Here is a 17103-nt window from a genome sequence, read left to right on the forward strand (position 1 = left end):
GCGGCTCACACGTGCATGCACAGTTTGCAAAACCCCACGCGCGTTACTCCACTACATATATGTATGTTTAACTAATTTTGTACCGTACGTAGCCAACCGTGCAAATTAGAGCCATGTTTTTATTACATCTTCCTTAAATTGCACTAATCATAAACCTCTGAATCCCACACACATCCTCCTCTTACACATTTTAAATAGGACTTAGATAAATCACAATCAACATGAACTCATTAACACATAAGTGACATTCACGGTATGATACTTGATGGAAAAATTGACAATCTCAGACAATAATAACAGAATTCCCTGTTGTTCCTGATCTTAATGCATTAGTTTTATACCTCCAAGGCAACTTCGATAAACATCACAACTTGTCTGACTTGAAAAATGTCTTGATCATGCAGTCATGTTGAAGGGAAACAATAAAATAAAATATATATAAAACAATAAAATTCTCACGACGTTTCGACTGCAACACAAACAGTCATCATCAGGTGGTAAAACCAACGGCAAGAACATTTCAAACATTAATTCAAACATTAATATCAGGTGTGATATTGTCAAAATAACATAATTACTAAAGCCAACCACACATGTTCCAAAAATGATCTTTAAGTTTTCAGTCACATCATAGTAAGATATTGCAAAATTACTATCCATACAGAATACGCTGCAAAGAACAATTAGCATTGTTTTACGAAGGGAGAAACCATTCACCCTCTAACAGAATTATCGAGCGTTTTCCATCAATTTACATTAACAAACATAACCATCCCAGCTTTTGCCAAGGAAAGTGGTTGAAATCGAATTCTACTACTCTATACGCTCACCCAAACCAACGTAACTAAATCTATATATTTATTAACATTTTGAGCGTCAATTCCTCCAAGACATTAAACATCAAAGCAATTTTTGCCATTGAACAATATACACGTAGCTGTGCCACTCAACAGTTTGAAATGCCACAAGTTATCACAAATGAATTGTAACTTCAGCTTAGCCGTGCTAAAACCCTGACTGAACGATGTCTCAGACTGAGCGTGCGTGCATGCTCAGTCAGGCAGGAGCACAACGCCTTGATTGCGGCAGGCCAGGCAGGAGCACAACGCCTTGATTGACACACGTCACGCTGCACATGCAATGACACCAATTACACACGACGGTGGAAGCATCACGGTACAATGACCGATGTATAAATAGCAGCAGATCCAAAGAGGACTCTCACACGAGCTGGCTGTGCAGCAGCTGTAAAAGGGGCTGAAGAGAAATGGGTTTTCCGATTGTTGCATGTACTCGCGACAAAATCCGACCTTCATGGGTTCAAATAACATCCGAGTTAATTTTCCTTTCCAATCTCATCTGTGTTGAAAAGGTACCAATGTCTTCGTGGTCAACAATGGAGGGAATCAACAAGATGATGTGTTTGTTCTATCAAAAAGTGAAAGGCCAGGTCTCTGATCTCATGTCTTACTAATCTCCCTCCCATTCTCCAGATATCTAATTCCCTGTCCTGCTTCTCCAGACAGGAAAGGCTATTTTGCTATCCATGCTCATGGCTCCTTGCTTTGGTTTAAATCTAGCTTTTGTCAATAGCTTACACCCGATATCGTTCAGAGCTCCCCTCTGACTATGGCTATTTACTGTTTTAATGGTGGCACAGGTTTCCCTCGCTATATGCGGAAGATGCGTTCCAAAAGAAGGGCGCGCAAAGCGAAACCGTACGAAAAAAATCTGCCTGTCGAGTAGCACATGCAGCACACATAATGTCGTCCCATGTCTGACATCATAACCAGATTTGGGTGAATTGAAACCACATATCGCGAATTCTGGGAAGAAATAGGTTGGCCGCATATATGCAAAATCGCACAAACCCAACCCGCACAAAAATCCTGTACTTGCACAAATTATACTTAAGTCTGCCTATTTCTCATATCTAATTTATATGTATAATTGTTCCAACTGCAATAAATCTAAAGCCTTGTTTTGTTGACACTACAAAAGTAAAATGCAATCCAATAATTATTGCTATTGACAAGAGCTAGCTATTTAAGATCGAAACAGGAAGATTTCTCCAGAATTCTGGCTGTCGCCTGATAAGGCTGTTTGTAATACTGGCGAAACGTCGTACTCAAATGGTAAATGTTGTGGGTTTACTCTCCAACACACCAGTGTGCTAAACTAGTAACGAATTGGCATGTTCTGTTTACGTGACAAACCTAATTGGCTGTCGGGTGGTGGCGTGTTTAATGACGCATTTATATTGACACAATCTAACCCAAAAACCTCTATTATGGACAACAGGACTCAAGAAAAAGCAGTATCCCGATTCACATGTACACAATTCTTTATAAGCTACTGCCATCTGCTGGGACATCTTTGTAAAAGTGGAATATACGAGTGCCAAGTCAATTGTAACAAGTGGCTTTGTCCCTCGTGTTATCTGGAAAGCAATGTTCCAAAAAAAACGCGGTCCCTAGAAATTGGTAACGTAATAACAGTGGTTTGGCAGCCACTGTGATAAAATTGTACAGCGAACACAATTGCAAGAATATTATTTTTTTCGCTTTCACAAGGTCAAGATAAAACGTTAGACCCCACCAACAGAAAGGTACTGCTTGCTTGAGAGACCCCTTCACTTACATTGATTGTTTAACACTTCGTGGCAGCTTAGTCACATATATAGGTGTACTAAATTAAAATCATATTGAGTGAAAAGTGGCCAAGCTGAGCCAAGGAGGACTGCTATTTTGAGCTGCACTTTTAATGAATCGCTTGAGTATTCAGCCGCATGTCGCAACAACAATCAAATCAAATTGGTCGAGGTTCCCAGGAATGTTTCAAATGCACACACGCCCACGCAACAAGAGCAACGTTTTACAAAAATATTTTTAGCTGACAAAGCGTGAACCAATTTCAGACTGCGATGATTGTGACAAGCTCACAGGAGATTGAGGAGGCCCAGCATGCCCATGCCTCGGAAGTCGGTGCTTGGGTCGTCCCCCTGGAAGCCAATGTCCCCCCACTGCTTCGTGATGCGTGCCTTTAGTGCCACCTCCGGCATAAGCAGGGCCCAGAGCTGCATAGGCACAGCAGAAAGAGTGACAGCAAATTGAGGCATTGCTGCTCAACCCACTTAACTCGTGCAACCCACAAATGGTAAAAAAAAAAAATTGGCGATGAGATTCTTTGTTTCGCTGGGTTTTCACCGTAAGCGTTAGGTTATTATCCAAGGCTCCGTAAGGTTTATCAATAGTATTCCCTAAAGATGGCTACGAGCCACAGTGGACAAATGCTTTGCATGTCAGAGCACTAAACCAGCATCATTGTGATTCTGAGATAGAATCAAGGACATCAACATTTTAACTTCAGCAACTATATTGGATGTGGGGTAGAAGTAAATATTAAAATTCCATACCAATGAAACAAAAAACTAAACCAAGGAAGCTGATACCATAGAAAATCTAGAACGATTCATGTGGTTTACTCTACACAGAACTATGAAAGAGCCCATTGAAATACATAAGTTCACAGTGGACATGTTAGAAATGGAATTCTAAACTGTTTGTAAATTACCTTTAATAGGGCCTCTTCATGCGTTTTATTTTCCGAGTCATATCGCTGCTTCCGTATCTCTTCCACCTCCTTTGTGAGTGCGTGATACCCTGAGATTTGCAGCAGACAGGCCTGCAGTGCTGGTGCAAACCTGTAGCACAGTTTCATATCAATAGCATAATACACATGATGGCAGCAGGTGATGGTTTTCCCCCTATTTATAAGCACATTAAACCTATATGAAAGCACACCAACGAATGTGCTGTGTGCATGCATTTTTAATTAACCATGTTTGTAATGAGCGTTCCACAAATGCAATTTTTTTATTTGCCTAAATCGGAGGTGGCCAAGCAGTGACAGCACTGCTGAGATCCTGGGTAGATCCTGGGTAGGATTTCACACAAATCCCTCCTACCTCCACCCACCAAACAGTATATAGTAAAATTTTGATTTAAAGCTTTTGTGACTGCAGGGATTCATATTCTTGGTTCTTTCGGTAAAGTCACGTAGAAGGGAAACAATAAAATAATACATTTTCTTGCTGTGGTTTTCACACCTGATGATGATTGCTTGTGTTGCAGTGGAAACGTCGTGAGAATTTTATTGTTTTATATCTTTATTATTTTATTGTTTCCCTTCTACGTGACTTTACCGAAAGAACCTAGTATATAGTAAATGAGTATACAGGGGGTCCCCCGACATATATCAGGGACCCTCTGTACCACATTTAGTTTATCAGCAGGTCACGTGTGGTGTAATTAAGTGTGGGTACTTAATTACACCACACATTAAAATGAAAATCAATTTATAACATTTTTGACATGCATTTTCTGGATGTTTTTTGTTGTTATTCTGTCTCGCACTGTTCAAATAAACCTACCATTAAAATTATAGACTGATCATTTCTTTGTCAGTGGGCAAACGTACAAAACCAGCAGGGGATCAAATACTTTTTTCCCTCACTTTAGATTTAATCATGACCATTGTGATCGTTTTCATTTACAAATGTAAACTTTGCATCAGTTGAGTATTTTTTTTATAATAATTTTCTATATTTTAGCATTTAGTAATATGTCTGGATAAGGTAAGGTAAGCCCTTGGAGCGGAGACATCTAGGCAAGCGGGCAATACAGATGAGCAGCGTCTCATACCTTATCTAACCCAGTCAGTGATATCATACTTAGCAAGAACCATGCATGAAGCATGCCTATAAATCAGTGCCTTGGAGGCATAGGTTGGTGGAGAGCTTAGATTTGTTGTAAAATATACAACTGTTCTAATGAATACTGTGCACAAATACAGTATAGGTTTCTATGGAGAATAGGTAAAAGCAAGTATTAGCACAAGGTCTCTACTTAGTTTTCACACAAATTAAAATTACCTTTAGTAAATCAGCCCACCTGCCTTCGAGACCAACATTATCAAGATGCATTTGTCCAAGTAAACTCTGGACCAATTTTTTACATCTTGGATTAAATAAAGTGCCATATTTTATAGGCAGCGCTCTCGCCAATGGAGTTTGGTAATCCAGCGGAATTTGTCTAACAATCCTGATAAGATAAATGGTAATTGGAAAAATGCGAATTAATGTTGGTCTGGAATGCTGGTGGGCTTGTGTGTGGAGACAGAGAATGGAGTTCTGCTTATACATGTATTTGGTTCAACCCCTCGACTTTAACATTATCTCAATGGGAAATTAGAGTTCGCTTTCAGTAATTGAGCGAAGTAACACATCCCTTTTGTATCGTGTGATTCATGGAATTAGTACCTATTAAGTCTTAAGATTATAGTTTGAGACACTTTGCCGTGAAATGCACAAATATACTAAAGGATTATGAGCCAATACAAATGTGAAGGATAATCACTTTAAATGAAACGCACGTGGGATTTGTAGATCGGTTGATTTTTTTCACGTGCATTATCGCCTCTGCTGTTTTCTCCACTTCAGGTTCACTGACCTTCACGGCCGAGCAAAGCACCTTTGGAACATAAGTACAAGCGTTACTAAAACCATTCTCCACTGCTGAATCAAGGCCTTCCTATGCCATCATTATCCATCATACGTCTGCGATTCTACAACCCAGCTCACTGCAGCACACCTATCTCATCAATCCATCTCCAGAGTGGTTGTCCTCTCGGGTGCATTCCCTATTTTAGTTGTCATTCTGTCACCAGTCTTGTTCATTGGTAATCATCCCGCCGCGGTGGCAAAATGTTAACTTCCTCGCCTGGTATGCAGGAGGTCATGAGTGCGATCTCAACCGTGACGCCTGCTGTATATTTGGAGTTTGCATATTCTCTCTCTCTCCCCGTGGTAATGTGGGTTTTTCTCCAGGTCCTCCAGTTTTTCCATCCACATTTAGAATCAACATGCGTTTTAGAGTACTTAGCTGCTATACATTTCCAAATGATAAGCCACTTCTTTGTAGGTTTCAATGTTTCTGTTCCATATATCAAAGCTGGAACTATGTAATAAATCAAAATGTTCTTCTTGAGGTATAATGGTGTGCTGTCCTTCCCCCGCACCTCCGATTAGTACGGTTGGCTACGTACGGTGTAAAAGTTAAACATTCGTACATTTTGATCTGGATTTATAAACATGCAGAAAGTATTAGCCACTTAATATTTTCTGAAAGCATATAAATTTGAACAACCTTTTAAATTAATTGCAATAAACTATTAAATAACTACACAAACATTGACTTACAAATAGGAGCACCTGGCTTGGGTCTAATTTCGGTTGCCTTAGCCTAAAATGTAAAACTGTTTCAATATACAGTAGTCAACATCAACAGTGGGAAGACAACGGTGGCTGTTCGTGAAGGTTAAGTTACCTAAAGATGTAAAGTGAATGTGATGACCGATGGGCATGGCTAGTTATGGCAGTGGTTATAGGTGTGCGTGTAAATATTATTGCTGAATTTCTGTTGTAGAAAGTAGTGGTGGCAATCTTAATACAATGCTTCATGCAGATGACCGCATGCAGAGTTATGCAGTGAAAACAAAGAGAACAGTGATCTGGTAATGTCATATTTTCTAAATTATTGTAACAGCTTACCACATTCTTAGAAGCAGTCAACGAATATTCTGCAAGAGACACAAAACAATGGTCAGAAACCAAACTTAATGTGGTGCCAATGTATGTTGTGCACAGTCATATTCATAGAGTAGAGCTATTACAGAATATAAAGGGACCTGCTTTATGTTTGATGAATATAAAGCTGCACTCAGTGACACCTCATGTTAATTGTGAGCCAAGCCAGCAAAATACAAAATGAAATGCATATTTATTACACTATCAAGAAAGCTTTGCAAGTGAAAGCTGCCAAACTAAAGCATCAAACAAAATGCACAACTTTAGTTACAAAAAAAAACAATGCCTGTATTATACAAGCATCAAATGTAGTTTCATTTACAAAGCAGATATTACAAAAGCTTGGACCAAGTGCTGCATTGATTGCTAAATTGCTAGTACCATGCAAGCAATAAAACCAATGCATGTTCTGTATTGTGAATAATTTCAAAATACAACGGGCCCCATGAGTGCACTTCACCAGAGATCAATCACAGCACAATGCATAATTCTAATACTTACTTTCCAAATTAAAAAAGAACACGAAACTTCACAATGCCTGTAAAACTAGACTTTAGGCAGCATCATTTAAGATTCCATTAAATTTTCTATAAAAATGTACTATACGTATGTTACCAAGATGAGATATGCTGACAGCATACTATCTTTTGATTTAAAGCTTTCGTGACTGCAGTAATTCATATTCTTAGTTTTTTCGGTAAAGTCACGTTGAAGGGAAACTAAGAATAAGCATACTATCTCTTATTGCAAAAGTGACATCTTCAGGAGAGATAATCCCATAACATGACACCATAAACTAATTCTAATATACCAGCCAAAATATGCCCCTCCATAACTGTTATGTCCAGCCAACAACCCACTACCTCCTCGCAGTGCCGGACGGGCAACTCTGTCGTGGACAGTGCTGTGGGGGGAGGGCCAATTCCGATTGGCCTCTCCCCTCATGGCGTCTGTGACCACCAGTGGCTAAACGTGGGCTCTGGACGGGTGTGAGGGGCTGGTAACCCCTCCACCTTCAATAAATTACCACGAAACCACGCATTAAATATGTAACTAATAAGCTTGTGCCGGAGGCCACGGGGGGACAGGCGTCTATGACGTCTCCTGGCCAAACCCCAATTGGCGGAGCCAGGAGATTGAATCTCTACCTTCGGGGCTCCTCCAGAAACAACGAAAAGCCACTTCGTGTGGCCACGTGGAATGTTCGAACGCTCACTGCAAAAGAGAGGCTGCCACTCCTCTGACGGGAGCTGGACCGGTACCGCCTGGATCTCTGTGGCATTCAGGAGGTCCGGTGGACCGGTTCTGGCTCCTGCCACCATGAGGGGTGGACTGTCCTCTACTTGGGGCAGTAGACTGCCAAACAACAGGGTGTGGCTCTTCTTCTGAACAAAAGAATGAAGGGGGCATGGGAGCGTGGCGGTGAGGTGTGGGAAGGTGTAAGCCCCAGGCTACTTTGGGCTCGCCTTCCCATCAATTGGAGGCGAGGAGTGGTGGTCGTGGTTACTTATGCCCCCACCGAAGACGAACATCCGTGGAGGGATGCAGGCAAAGCCGATGAGTCAGATGCCTTCTATGACCTCCTGTCACAGGTGCTGGCTAAAGTGGCCCCTCGGGATACAGTCATCTTGTTGGGTGACTTCAATACCCGAGTTGGTCATGATGTTGGCACCTGGTCTGGAGTGATTGGAGGGCATGGGCCAGATCAGCTCAATAACAACGGTAGGAGGCTGCTAGATTTTTGTGCAGCCCATGGGCTTGTAATTACCAACACGCTGTTCCGGCATCGGCGCATCCACACATCATGGATGCATGCCGGGTCCAAGCAAGAACATCTGCTGAACTAAATAATGACGACCAGCGGATGCGAGCCCATGTCTTTGACACCAGGACCTACCGTGGAGCTGATCTGCTCTCTGACCATCGACTAGTCATCTGTAAGATGCGCCTGCCATTCTTCCACTCCGGTGGTGGGTGTACACCCAGGACCCCATTCCAACCTAAAGTGGCCTGGTCTCAGTTAGCTGCAAGCGAGAATGTCATCATCGCTTGCGGCTGGGGTTGGCATCGTCCCCCACTCCTCCTGATGTCGAGGGTAAATGGGCGAGGTTTAGGACTGTGACTCATGCAGCTGCAATGGCTGCATTGGGTACGTGGTCCAGACCTCCCCAGAGACCCTGGCTGACAGAAGGTGTTCAGGATAGTTGAGAAAAAGCGACAGGCCCACTGTCATCGGCTACAGAATCCCACGTCAGAGAATGAGGAGGCTTACCGCAGCCTTCGCTCGGAGGTTCGGAGAGCCGTGAGGCGCTGCAAGGATGGGTGGTGGTCGTGGGTTGCTGAGGAGATGGAGTCTGCCTCAGTGGCCCGCGATCACAAATGCCTATTTAACGCCATCAAAAAAGTAACGTGCAGCGCCACACCTATTACCATCATTAGAGGAAAAAACGGTGATCCAATCTCCGACCCCCAGGAACAGGTTTGCAGATTTGCTGAACATTTCTGTGAGGTCCTGGGAGAAGGGAAATCCCTCAGCGTGGAAAACATCATGGGACAAAGTGGGGATCACCCTGCTGAGGCTGCGGTGCCTCAAATATTGGAAGAAGTCACCCCCTATGAGTGGCTGGCTGAGGTGCCATCAGTTGAGGAAGTACTGAAGGCGATCCCGAGTCTGAGACTAGGAAAGGCACCGGGCAGAGATGATCTCCCAAGCGAAATGCTGAGGGAGGGTGGCGTTTGTGCACAGAGTGCCCTATATGACTTCATAACAATCTGGTCTACTGGACGGGTTCCGCAAGATTGGAAGGATGCCCTGGTGGTCCCCCTCTTTAAGAAGGGGGACCGCACAGACTGTAACAACTACAGGAGCATCTCACTTCTCAGTGTGCCGGGAAAGGTCCTGGCAAGGATTATTCAACATCACCTTGGCAGGCACCACGCTGAGGAGAGGCTTGTGGAGCCCCAATGCGGTTTCAGGAAAGGGCGGTCCTGCACAGATGCCATATTTTTTGTCCATCTGCTACAGCAGAGGTGTAGGGAATTCCAACAAGACCTACATCTCTGCTTTATTGACCTGGTCAAGGCCTATGATACCATCAGTAGGCCTGGGCTCTGGGTTGTTCTTCATGCTTTTGGAGTCCCTGACCCTCTGCACACGATCATTAAGGACCTTCATGATGGTGAGCGGGCCCAGGTAAAACTACGTGGCCGGGAGTCAGAGCCATTCCCTGTACACCTTGGGGTGCGACAGGGATGTCCTCTGGCTCCCACATTATTTAACATCTATTTTGACCACGTAGTTCGTGAAGCCTTCAATAGCTGTACCGGGGGAATCTTCATTTGGTACAGATATAATGGGAGGCTGATCGATGCCTGGGTGCGGTAAAGGGATGGCTCCCTATTGCTCAACCACGTTATGTATGCCGATGATTTGGTAATAGCTGCTCATTCAGAGGAGGAGTTGGAGCCGCTGCTGCTGAGACTGGAGCATGCCACTAAGAGATGGGGCCTTACCATCAGCCCCACCAAAACTAAGCACCTGCCTGGGTATTTTGTACCATCACACTCCATCTCACACAACTCCAAATCGGTGATGGGGCAGTTGTGGAAAAAGTGGAGAGTTTCCCATACCTGGGCAGTGTGCTTATGACCGGCTCCAATTTAACAGCAGAGATCTCACTCCGAATCAGTCAAGCGGCAATATCTTTTCATCGGTTGCATAACACTGTGTGGAAGCTACCTGGTCTGTCGCTCCGCACTAAGCTTCGGGTCTTCTCGGCCACGGTCATTCCCTCCCCTCTCTACGTTTGCGAAACATGGACCCCCCTAATGGAACATCTTCACCGATTAGAAACATTTAGGCTAGTCTGCTTACGATCCATCCTGGGTTTAACCAGGCTGGATTTTGTGAGCTCACAAATTCTTGAAAGATCTGGACAAGGTCCCATCGGTGAGGTCCTCTGGCTGGGTCATGTAGCCCGCATGCCCAGCCACCGCATGCCGAAACAGCTTTTGTTCGGCTGGATCGAGGGGGCTAAGCGGGCGTGGCACGGGCTAGAGAAGAGATGGCTTGATGTGGTACAGGAGGATGTGGAGCTGAGTGGACTTGTTGATGACTGGTACCAGCGGTGTCAAGATCGGCCTCTGTGGAGGAGGCTCGTGAAGGATGCTACTGGGCAGTTGGAGGCAGTCGCCCTCCAACAACAACGGAGGGCGGAGGAGCGACGCTCACAACAATGAGCGGAGCGCTGAGTGGCTAAAGCACAGCAGGTTGGCACAGTAGGGGGCACAAGTGGTGCATCAGCCAGTCATCTCAGTAATCTTAGTCAGTCGACCCATGGCACTTGGGTCTGCCCCATGACCTCCTTCCAGCGGGCGTTCGACACTTCACGTGGCCTCAAGGTGCCCATGGCGTGGCTCAAGCGTCGTGGTGATGTCACCGCCACTTAATAGCAGTTGTCGTTGTTGTTAAATAAGGTGAAATCCAATTATATGATGGTCTTTAGTGTAGTCACTGTTGACCAACTTACTGAACTTTGTGTTTTAATAATGGTATTTGTATTCTCAGTTGGTGAATAATTTCTCCATTTATTTTGACTTAAAACTTTCGTGACTGCAGGAATTCATATTCTTGGTTCTTTCGGTAAAGTCACGTAGATATAAAATAATAAAATACCAATATAAAAGCAAAAACTCACGACGTTTCGATCGCAACACAAGCGGTCGTCATCATTCTCTAGGCCTGATGACGACTGCTTGTGTTGCAATCGAAACGTCGTGTTTTTGGTTCGTATTAAAAACATTTATTTTTTTCCTACGTGACTTTACCGAAAGAACCAAAGAATATGTTCTCCTCTATGGTTCTTTTGGTAAGGTCACGTAGAAAATCAAATCAAATAATAATAGAATACGACGTTTCGGTTGCAACACAAGCAACCGTCATCAGGTAAGAATGATGATAAAACAAAGACACGGAAACAACACAGGCAGAAACACATGCAGAGAGAGAGACACACACAAAGACACACACCAAGACAAACAGAAGGACAACGACTCTGTGCCGAGGCCTTAAATAGAGAGAGGGGGGGAGAGGGGCCGGGGCAGAGAGAGGACTGCGGAGGACAAATGAGTGGAGCAGTGTGGAATTCCGGACCACAGTGGCTGGAGAAGGGACAATGGTTTAGAGCAAGAAAATCGAAAGTTTGAGAAAGCAAATTTAGTAAACTTAAGAAGTGTAATGCAATGCAACACAGAGGGTCGGTTAACACACAGTTAACGCATAGCCTGGCTGATTAACGTTCTTCCAAAGATTGCTAAATTAGAAGTTAAGTATGGAACAGACAAGCAAGGAGAAATTTAGAGAGAGAAGTGGGAAGTTTAACAACAAATTTAGTAAAATTAGAGAGTGTAATGTAATGCAACTCCGAGAGTCGGGTAACACACGGTTAACGTATAGCCTGGTTGATTAACATTCTCCCAAAGAGTGCTAAATTAGAAGTAAAGTGTGAGTTGTGAGTAGTAAAGTGTGAGTTGTGAGTAAACCCTCCCCGTAGAGGTGATTCAAACTAGATTCAAAGCTTTCGTGACTGCAAGAATTACTCTTTGGTTCTTTCGGTAAAGTCACGTAGAAAATAAAATAATAGAATACGACGTTTCGGTTGCAACCCAAGCAACCATCCTGCAGTCACGAAAGCTTTGAATCTAGTTTGAACCACCTCTACGGGGAGGGTTTACTCACAACTCACACTTCAGTACTCACAACTCGCACTTTACTTCTAATTTAGCACTCTTTGGGAGAACGTTAATCAACCAGGATATACGTTAACCGTGTGTTAGCCGACTCTCTGCATTGCATTACATTACACTCTCTAATTTTACTAAATTTGTTGTCAAACTTCCTATTTCTCTCTCTAAATTTCTCCTTGCTTGTCTGTTCCACACTTAACTTCTAATTTAGCATACTTTGGAAGAACGTTAATCAACCAGGCTATGCGTTAGCTGTGTGTTAACCGACCCTCTGTGTTGCATTGCATTACACTTCTTAAGTTTACTAAATTTGCTTTCTCAAACTTTCGATTTTCTTGCTCTAAACCAGTCTCTCCTCTGGCCACTGTGGTCTGGAATTCCACACTGCTCCACTCATTTGTCCTCTGCAATCCTTTCTCTGCCCCGGCCCCTCTCCCCCCCTTTCTCTATTTAAGGCCTCGGCACAGAGTCGTTGTCCTTCTGTTTGTCTTGGTGTGTCTTTGTGTGTGTCTCTCTCTCTCTGCATGTGTGTCTGCCTATGTTGTTGCCGTGTCTGTGTTTCCTTGGTATGTGTCATGCCCGGTGTGTCTTTGTGTCTCTCTCTGCATGTTGTCTGCCTATGTTGTTTCCATGTCTGTGTTTTATCTTGGTGTGTCTCGCTCGGTGTGTCTTTGTGTCTCTCTCTGCATGTGTGTCTGCCTATGTTGTTGCCGTGTCTGTGTTTCCTTGGTGTCTTTGTGTGTGTCTCTCTCTCTGCATGTGTCTCTGCCTATGTTGTTGCCGTGTCTGTGTTTTATCTTGGTGTGTCTCGCTCGGTGTGTCTCGCTCGGTGTGTCTTTGTGTGTCTCTCTCTACATGTGTGTCTGCCTGGGTTGTTTTCGTGTCTGTGTTTTATCATTCATTCTTACCTGATGATGGTTACTTGTGTTGCAACCGGAACGTCGTATTCTATTACTTCATTTTATTTTCTACGTGACTTTACTGAAAGAACCAAAGAGTAATTCCTGCAGTCACGAAAGCTTCGAATCTAATATATTCTCCATTTATATTTAAACCTTTATTTTGCCCACACAATTTTCTCAGGAGAGGTTTACTCACAACTTCTTATAAAAGTCAACAACTTTATGAATAACTTCGGATCTAGCGTGGCTTATGATGCAAATTAAGATTATGATGATAATAACTCTTCAGACACCGAGGCCCCACTCAAGCAAGAGCATTTCACATTGGCTGTTTGTACCGATTGCAAGGGCTCGTGTCGCCCCAGTCTTGTGCCGGTAGCAGATCCTCTGCAGCTCACAGCGGCCGCTTAGCTGGCGGAAAAACCACTTAATCCACCCACGCAGGAATCCCCCATAGAGGAACAGCCACAATCGCCACAGCATCTTGCCTGGCGACAAATAAAAATACGAGTCTGCAACCCTGCAAATAAAGTGAATATTAATGGAATTGCACAGATACAATCTCTATTTTTAAATCAACCAAATGCAACTGCATCGCAAGACAAAATAGTGCACATATTTTGAACGCAATTGTGAAAACTGTACTGTAATTCCTCGTTTAACGTGGTAGATGCGTTCCTAAAAAGTGCCGTTAAGCAAGGAATTACTATGTACAGTAAGTCCCCGGGTTGCGTAAGACCCGACTTACGGAAATCCGACTTTACAGAAATGCTCCCATAAATCATGTAAAAAAATTCAATATACAGAAATGTTTGCATTAGTTACGTAAGCGTAAATAGTGCAGCACGGTGAGGTTGAGGATGAATACCGTCGTGTGAAGCGTAAGCCCCGCCTTACGCCTCGCTCCACAAAAACGTTGCCTTCACCGAGCCCGAGCTTCACGAGGATTAAGGTCAATGAATTTGTTTTTGTAGTGTTACGTAATTATTTTGTTGTATTACATAATTGTTTGTTTTCTATGCTTAGAACTCTTTTTTCCCCATGTTTCTGTTGCTAGTTTTCTTCATTTTAAGTATATTTCACGAGTTATTTACTGTATGTACTTTAACACAATTACACTTCGATTGCTTATGGTCTCGGCCAATAGCGATCGGAGAAGTCTATGCCTAGCCTAATGCACGGTAAATAAGCATTCAGAAGTCACTTTCTGTTAATTAATATTAACATGTTTCGTGGTTTCATAAACAATTGGATACAGTATATGTTCCATTAGTTTCATTATGGATGGTGTTCGGGTAGATATTCAATTAAATCAAAGAATCATAGTAAGTGCAGAGTATACGTACAGCGACACGATACAGGTAGCGATGGAAAACGAACAGCACGATACAGTACTGAGAGAAAACGAACGAGTAATCGGGTAGGGGAGGCACAACTATTTACGGCTATGGGATTTTTTTTCTTGATTTGGGGGGGGGGGAAATTGTTCAGGTTCCAACATACATAAAAATTTGGGTGACGGATCGTTCTCGGGAACCTAACCCTTCCGTAACCCGGGGACTGCCTGTATACATTACAAGGCATATGTAAATAGTAAAGCTAATTTGAATCACCTTTGCACTATAAAATCAGCCTGCAGTCATGCCATGGTCGGATTAAGAGCAGTTCAAATAGTTCATTGTCGACCGCTCAGAAACCGCGCTACAACAGGCGCGTTCCACGTCATAACGGGCGCATTCCGCGTTATAACGGACACATTCCACGTTATAAATGGCGCGTTCCGCGTTGTGCGAAAAGCATTCCCGAATATAACTGCGTCATTGCGAGAACGTCGTGGTCACCCTCTGAGACCTGTTCCCTTCTTCGCCTGCTACACAATCGTTATTCTCGACCATTGGCTCTCGTTCCTACTCGCGATGTTTCCCGTGACGACTTTTCTTTCTTGTTCAAAGGTTTTGACTGCAGCTGCTTCGGATTATTAAGGTTCGGTGTCCATGCCGGAGACTTCGGAAATCCACACTAAGGCACACATAGGATGATTAAGCCGTCGTCAATGTTAATGCCCGAGGCTCGTAGTGCCAGACTCAGGTCCACTTAGGACTCCTAGAGATTGAGTGTTAATGCCCGAGGCCGAGCTTGGAAAGCGAAATCGGAGCGGAGAATCACCTAGACCAGTGGTTCTTAACCTTTACTGCAGCCCTGCACCCTCTTGGTTCTGAATCGTAAAAAAATGTATCATGTTAATACATACATAGGTTTGATGAAAAAAGTAGTTGCACTTACGTGCCCGTGGTTAATTGGTGTTTCGATTATTCCCCTTCGAAAAAAATCTCGCACCCCAGAAAGGGCATCTCGCACCCCCAGCCAGGGAATGCGTGCACCCCAGGTTAAGAACCACTGACCTAGACACACACACACAACACGCACTGGCTGGGTCATTTCCACAGTACAGTACTGAGTGGTGGATGTAATCGAGACGAGTCATACTGGCAGAACGAACGAGGCCACTCGCAGTGGTCTATCCGAATGGTCTTCAAAGCCGCCCTCTGGATCTTGAGGCTTCGCCTCGGTTTCCATGCAAGACTGGGGCACAGGCCTCGACTTTGAACCCAGCGAGACGTGTTTTCGCACGAGTTAACGCATTCGTCACCGCAATGCTGTACGGAAGTTCTCGGCCGTTTTGGAATTGCGCCCCCCCCCAATGAAGATCCACTCCGGACCCAACACAACACGAAGGTTACCGAGGCCACAAAACACACCGAGACATCAGATGTCCGCGCCGCTCGTCAAGTGTTTTGTCAGACGTTAATTTCCGCAACGTGGCACTGACGTTGCCTGCAGTCATTCGAACGCTCTCCTGCACGGTGCCCGATGCGCAGCCTGCACAACCTCTGGAAGATCGCCCACCCCCCCCCCCCACACGGGTTGAGAACAGGGCGCGTATCACTTTAACACAACAGCACCCACAACAGCAGTGGCAGCGTCAACGCGAGGGCTATTCAGCCGGCGTCATCGTTGTCATGAGCCATGCTCAATCCTCTGTTGGATGAAGGAGGCCTCCCCAAAGCGGCCGCCAGCGCCGCTTTGCGGATGTTTTATTTCACAGCTTGTTGAGTTTGAACGAAGTCCGAGTGCAGTGACGCCATTTGGCCGACAGCCGAATGGCAGAGAGGGGACAGCAGCCGTGTGTGAGCCGCTCGCTTCAGCTGTGGCGGCTTGGCGAGGGGACTTCGCCCAGCAGCGAACAGCGCCTAGCCGATGACGAGTAATGAGTTGCTGCGCGAACTCGAGCAAATTGCGCACTTGCAGTCGGCGGTCGACGTTTCGAGGCGGGAACTGCGACCACTTAAAGAGGAATGGCGTCGCCGCCCCGACGCCCCTCGTGATCCGTGGAGCAAACAAATCACTCGAGACGCTGGCGGCCAAGGGCAGCTGATGCGAACGCTGCACGCAAGAGGTCACGACGTTTGGCGCACGGTCCATCGCAGACTATGAGTGATGAATGAACGGTGAATGAATGAATGAAGAATGAGTGATGAGGAGCGCGCGGTTACCTGACCCACGCGGACCTCCCGAAGCCAGCAGCTAACACGTGACCCCCCCCCCACCCCCGCGTCGCCACGGCAACACGAGTTTCCGGTTAAGGAATCGAAAATCGAAACAATCCGTCGTCGATTAACTCACTTTCACTTTGTAGCCGATCCGACGCGGATGTTGGCGTGTTGTATCATTTAAATAAAGGCGATTCCTTATCGATTCCTCACCCATCCCGGGACGTTGTGGAGGGGTATGAGAGAATCTATATGTAAC

At 44.7% G+C, this 17103-nt stretch overlaps 1 protein-coding gene across 6 annotated transcripts in view; it reads right to left on the minus strand.

The window, feature by feature from the left end:
* Positions 1-16971, minus strand: part of LOC116942819 (ELMO domain-containing protein 1-like) — a 48253-nt gene extending 31282 nt beyond the window's left edge. Inside the window, exons 1-7 of one of the 6 annotated variants that reach the window (XM_076067526.1) lie at positions 16848-16868; positions 15577-15695; positions 13632-13781; positions 6611-6639; positions 5434-5531; positions 3574-3703; positions 2943-3076 (exon numbers count right to left, since the gene is read on the minus strand). In XM_076067526.1, the coding sequence (XP_075923641.1) occupies positions 2943-3076; positions 3574-3703; positions 5434-5531; positions 6611-6639; positions 13632-13776 (536 nt within the window). In that variant the 5' untranslated portion in view covers positions 13777-13781; positions 15577-15695; positions 16848-16868. Of the gene's footprint in view, positions 1-341; positions 392-2942; positions 3077-3573; positions 3704-5433; positions 5532-6610; positions 6640-13631; positions 13814-15576; positions 15696-16847 lie in introns of those variants that run through there. The other 5 variants (XM_076067525.1, XR_004402855.2, XM_032955134.2 and 2 more) reach the window with 5 other exon arrangements.
* Between the last annotated feature and the right edge of the window lie 132 nt (positions 16972-17103).

The sequence above is a fragment of the Petromyzon marinus genome, chromosome 16 (genome assembly GCF_048934315.1).
Source record: "Petromyzon marinus isolate PM22_M1 ecotype Great Lakes invasive population chromosome 16, UKy_Petmar_22M1.pri1.0, whole genome shotgun sequence".
NCBI lineage: Eukaryota > Metazoa > Chordata > Hyperoartia > Petromyzontiformes > Petromyzontidae > Petromyzon > Petromyzon marinus.